Source organism: Trachemys scripta, chromosome 5, assembly GCF_013100865.1.
Source record: "Trachemys scripta elegans isolate TJP31775 chromosome 5, CAS_Tse_1.0, whole genome shotgun sequence".
Taxonomy (NCBI): Eukaryota; Metazoa; Chordata; order Testudines; family Emydidae; genus Trachemys; species Trachemys scripta.
The window spans coordinates 10,371,483-10,377,482 of record NC_048302.1 but is presented as its reverse complement, the minus strand read 5'-3'; the positions used below and the strand labels follow the sequence as shown (position 1 = coordinate 10,377,482).

The following is a 6,000-nucleotide window of genomic DNA, read 5'->3' as shown; positions in this document are numbered from 1 at the left end:
TAGCTGGCAACATGTATGACATCACTAAGAACAGCAGACCATGGTGTGCTGGAGGCTATTACCCAGCTAGCACTTGTTCTGTCAGGTCTGCGATACAGACGTATCCTCTGCTTTTATTCTAATCCTGCCTGCGTATTTCATCTTGTTAAAACAATGCAGGGGGCTGGACTAGATGACATCCGGGATCTCAACGCCCTTTTCAGCCATACATTTCTATGATTGCAGGCCAGCAGAGTCTGACTAGTTCAGAAGAAGATGCCCTGGCTTTGGAGGGATGTTTTCCCAGTGGGGATGGAAGGTTTTGTAGCATATGTCTGAGGAGGGTGGTTTTGAACAGTAATTTTACACCTCTTTCTGATCCTCCTGTCACTTAGCATACATCTACATGTCAATAAAACACCTGCAGCAGACCCATGTCTGACTTGGGCTGCAAGGCTATAACATTGCAGCGTGGATGTTCGCACGTGGGCTGGAGCCTGGCCTCTGGGACCCTTGTAGAGCCCCAGGGCAGAGCCTGAACCTCTACACCAGGCGTGGCCAACCTGAGCCTGAGAAGTAGACAGAATTTACCAATGTGTGTTGCCAAAGAGCCACAGTAATACATCAGCAGCTTCCCAATAGTTCCCTCCGCCCCACTCCCAGCACCTCCCACCCACCAGCAGCCCCGCGGATCAGCACCCCCCTCTCCCTTCCCTCCCGATCAGCTGTTTCGTGGTGTGCAGGAGGCTCTGGGTGGGAGGAGCGAGGGCACGGCAGGCTCAGGGGAGGGGGCGGGAAGGGGTGCAGTGGGGGCAAGGCCTGTGGCAGAGCCAGGGGCTGAGCAGTGAGAACCCCCCAGCACGCTGGTGCCTGTAGCTCCAGCCTCGGAGTCGGTGCCTGTGCAAGGAGCTGCATATTAACTTCTGAAGAGCCGCATGTGGCTCCGGAGCAGCACCTTGCCCCCCCCCCCCCCGTTCTACACTGCAATTGTGTAGCCCCAGGAGCGGGAACCCGCCGAGAGGGGCCAGCCACAGGTGTTTAATGGCAGCGTAAACGTACTCTTGGACTCCGCTACCTGGGTCGCCCTGGCCCCACTGCTGCAGTACACCGCCCAGTCGGTAAGAGTTTATTCTCCCGGCACTCCTGGCCGGGAAGGGGCGATCAGGATATCGGAGGTCCAGACCTGAGGCCCAGAGGGGCCCGTCTCCGCCTGCTGTCACGGGGAGTGAGGGTGGTGCCTAAATACCTTTGAGGACCTGCCCACGGGCACACCTGGGGCAGGGCACTCGCCCCCCTGAGGGGCCTGTAGCTCCCAGAGCCCCACCTGGCTGTGACCGGCCGCTGCCCCTGGGCTCCCGCCTTACGCTGACACCTGCGCGGCTGCGGCTCCTCCGCCATTGTGCCCGCGGGCCCGGGGCGCGGCGCGGCGCCTCGGGGTGTGGAAGGGAGGCGGGGCCCGGGCTCTCTGCGGGCGGCCGGCGGGGACGAAGAGCGGACATGGCGGCGGCCGGTGGCGTCTCCCCGCTGCGCTCCTGCCTGCTGCGTCTGCGGAGATGGCGACCCCCGCCCGCCGGCTACAGCAGCAGCTGCTCCCCGCGCAGAGCCGCCAGGTACCGGGGGCAGGTCATTTCCATCGCGCTGGAGCCGCCTCCCGGGCGGGGAGAGGGGGCTGGGTGGGGGAGCGCCTGCCCGCCCTCCCCGTTAGCGGCTGGGGGCGGCGGTTAACGGCTGGAATTCGATGCTAACGGCTCCTCCGCGAACGTTCGGGGGGGGGAGGGCAGCGCGCGCCGGGGCTCGGCCACCTGGGGCAGCCCGGGCCTCGGGGCTTCTTCCCCCGCACCCCTGTGCCCATTCAGCCCCTCTTGGGGGGGGGGGGGTTAAGACCACGTGACCCCGGTTGTGACGTTGAGCACCCCAATGAGATGCCCAGCTCCCATGTTTGGGTATCGAAATGGGCGTCTGCCCCTCTAGACCGCCCCCAGGTACTGGGGCGCTCTGTCTGCGCCCTGGGTCAGTGCCAAGCCCGGGTGTGCAAAAATCGTTAGCCAGGCCTGGGAAATCCTGAGATTCTGCCTGAAAATCATGAGATTTTCTTTCCAAAATAATGCGCGTCTGTCTCTTTGCCTTCTGGGTTTTGCGCCTTAAGGATTCCCTCGCATCCCCTTTTCTAGCCTTGCTCTGCAACCATGGGGCCACTTGTTTTTTCTCCCCCCTGAAAGCTGAGATTTGCATGCACTCCTGTGACTCCAGTAGGTGGAGCTTTAAGCAAAACTACAAACATTGCCAGACTCACAATGAAATCAGTTGCCTGACTGAGAGCTAAAATATAGGTGCTGGGCACCTATGTAAGCACTTACATTTGGCAATTGAGTTCCCTGATTAATCTTTCCATACAGTCTCTGGATAGGTATGTGCTACAGGGACTGTATTGGCATAGCCACATTACTATAGCTGTGCTGGCATAACCCAATTGTGTAGACACAGCCAACAGTGACAGAAGAGTTTTTTCCATTGGCGTAGGAACAGCATCTTCCCAAATGGCAGTGGCTAGGTCAACAGATGCATTTTTCTGTTGACCTAGCTATGTCTACATTGGGAATTAGATTGGCATAGCTACCCAGTGTGGATTCTTCATAGCCCTCTCCAACGTAGCTATGTTGATCTAAATTTTAAATGTAGACCAGTGTCACAAGCCGTTCAGACAGATTGAATGAAGGAAGATAGAATTGCAAAATATTTATTCTGAAAATTTACCTGTTAATGGGTTTATTGAAACCTAAGAAAATCCTTAATGCCCAGAAGCAAACACTGTAAACATGTTTGAACCTTAATTGCTCCTGGGAGGGGTACTTGGAAATCGATTTGTATTATTAAAAACTTTTATTTGACCAAGAGCCCCTTTTTGCTACCATTTGTTCTGGGTCCAGAATTGTTTCTGTGTTAATAGCCCACAATCTAATATTTTCACTTTGTTAAATAGTGTTCTTCTTTATACAAATACAATATAATATTGTGGCACTTGTTTGTCCTTTTGTATGTGATATGAAAAAAAGAAATGAAAGATATTGTAGATGGATGCATTGTGTGTGTTTGTTCAAGAACATTGAAAAAAAAAAGACCTAAATATTTTTTGTGGAAAGTTTGTTCAATTTATCACAGCAATGAACAAAAAGCCTTGTCAAGTCTCTCACCTAGACTGTGTAACATATAATTTAATGTGCTTGCCTGCTGGTTTACGAAGTACTCTTGGTACCATGGTATGACAATTCTTTGCTCCTGTTGGATATGGAAGAGGGGATTTTAGTCAGTCTCTTACCAGAGCCCCTTTTTTATCTAAAGAGTCTGTTCCGAGATAAATATTAGTAACACTGGACTTTATGTACATCATGAAAAATATCCTACATGGATGCAATGCTATTTGCTCTTCACTAATTCTAAAAGGAAACAATCCGCCAACACTACTGTGACAACATTAAGTAAATGTCCACCCGAATCTCTCTCCTTTCATTGTTCTAGAAAATAGTGGAGAGAACTGATCCCATTGTTCCTGAGATGGCTGTCGAAAAACATTGCCTTTTTATATGACTAGCTTTTTGGATGTGTGGTGCCAAAAATAATTGTTTCTAAGATAATGAATTCAGCAAATCACATAGTTTTGAGTGTATTGATCTTATGGCATTGGGATATCAGGGATTGAAACGGACAGGATGTAATGGACCATGTGATCTCCTGGGTTTGTAGTATTTCTATGACCCTCTGAAACTGATGCTAGGCAACTTTATCTTTGTTATACTTTATCAGTTACTGCATTTATTAAGAAGAAACATCCACTGTATATACTATAGTAAATTTATACAAGCTTTAGAAACATAAGACCACATTATTTCCCTGCTGGGTTTTCTCAGAGCTCAGTTATTGGGGCTTTGTGTATATAGGGGGAAAAAAAACATGTCGTGTAACCTAAGCTGAGAGTTTAAACTGTTAGTTAAATGAGTATAATCGCCCTGTGTAGACATTCTTATTCTGGCATAAGAGTGTCTTTTTTGTTTTAATTTATGTTGCTTGGGAAGAAGTTTTAAGATAAACTGAAAAAAGCCACTCATATACTGGAATAAGAACATCCACATAGGCGCGTTACACTGATAAAACTATGTTAAGTATAGCTGGCTGAACTTGCCCGTATAGACAAGGTCTAAGCAAAAAGGTTTTTCTTCGACTGTTACTCTCATTGACTTGTTCAGTGCACAGAAGCACAATCTCATGTTTGTTTGTTGGTTTTTCTGAAGTACTGATATTTTGTTTCTTGACTTAGTAGTTTAAGTACATATATTAATTTTGCTTTATTTGGAGTAAATTGTCTAGATTTGACCTGAGTAGGCAAGTAGGGGAAAAGGTTTAAGCTGGGCTTTTTTATGCTTTAAAAAATTGTTGAAATCCCATTTCTTGATGAAAAGTCGTATAAACTGTTCTTACCAATATCATAATTCACAATAGAAGGAAAGTAGTTTGAGAGTATCAGGGTGCCAAAGGGAGAGATGGCAAAATATTAGAATTTTCAATTTGTTTTTCTGTTTCAACAATACCTTCTAGACAGAATCAGTTGTGATTAAATGGGCAATTGAAATAATTTCATGGCGTTTGCTAGTCCAAATGCCAAAAGTAATAGTATTTGCCGGCTGTTATAAGAGCGTTCAAATAGTTGCCTCAGTTATATAGGGAATCCCTGGATAGTTGGCTTTCTATAGATGAATAAATTAGAGATGTCTCATACAAAACAATCATCCTATATGAATTCAGAAAATCACAGTTTTTTTAGAAGCAGTCCATGCTTGTTTTATTTTAGAGAATTCATGTTCCTGGTGGTCTCTTGAATTAGGAAATGAACTTATTTGGAATGTTTTTGCATTAGGCCAACTAATACAAGAGAGAGCCTGCATTTGTGTGTTACACTATGAAAGATATACTGAAGTAGTATTTGTCCCACCTCTTTTAAAGTATGTAAAAACTCATTTTAGCATTAATAACAGTTACAGAATTTAAGAGAATGTACTCTATAAGATTCTATGGATAGCTAGTGAGCAAATAAATGGTTGAAACCCTCATATTTAAGATGAAAAATATAATTTACATTACATGATCTTTGCTTTCAATGTAACTGGTATTTTAAACTTTTTTAGAATGTTTGCTGCTGATGTGAAAGAATATAGACTAATTTTAAAGAGAAATGCACAAGATGGAAAACGTTTACTTTGGAAGGAGTATATTTTTGCTTAAATATTAAATGGTGGCATTATCTTCTGATTTTTATATCCATATGGATGCTGGGAATTGGTTTGCAATTTCTGCCTGTTCTACTGTAGTCCCAAATAATAACTTTCAGCAAGTTGGTAGATATTAGCAGGAGGCTTAGAAATGATAGTAAAAATTTCCAGTTTAGATATGGTGAAAAAAATTCTCATAATAGGAATTTCCAGAATGTTATACTGATAAAAGTGATATATTTCTTAATATAACATAATTCATGCAAAACAGTGCCATGAAGAAGTAGCGTCAGGTTGTGAATGGCGTCTTGTTGAGTTGTGGGACAAGGCTGGGGTGGATACAAGGCAGTGTGTTTATTCTTATTGGTTTCTCTTTTCTCTTCTAGGACCAGCAGAGAGAAGAGATTCCATCTTCCAGAATTCACCACTGTCTGCTTTCCCCCATATGCCCCCTAGACCTGTTTAAAAAAAAAAATCACTAAAGGGACACTGCCAAGTAATATTTTAAAATAATCCTTAATATTAATTTTACCCTAAATTGTGTTTAATTGCACTTAATCTTAATCTTCTTAATCGTCTTAGAAGTCTAAACGTCTGTATCTATATTTTTCCTATATCTTGAATCATCAACAATTTTCATATTATTTTAGTGTCTTATTGTCATGCCAAAACATCTTCCTGTCTGTAGACATGTACTCTATTGATGTTACTTTGAGGAAGCAATTTAAGTGTTGCTCTAGTAGAGAAGGAGCACAATACT

The 6,000-nt window shown here is 44.9% G+C and overlaps 1 protein-coding gene across 1 annotated transcript in view; it reads left to right on the top strand.

The window, feature by feature from the left end:
* The first annotated feature begins 1,464 nt into the window (after positions 1-1,464).
* The window catches only part of MTHFD2L (methylenetetrahydrofolate dehydrogenase (NADP+ dependent) 2 like), a 62,654-nt gene continuing 58,118 nt past the window's right edge, over positions 1,465-6,000 (top strand). The window contains exon 1 of the mRNA XM_034772770.1: positions 1,465-1,589. Within this exon, the coding sequence (XP_034628661.1) occupies positions 1,477-1,589 (113 nt within the window). The 5' untranslated portion in view covers positions 1,465-1,476. The remainder of the gene's footprint in view (positions 1,590-6,000) is intronic.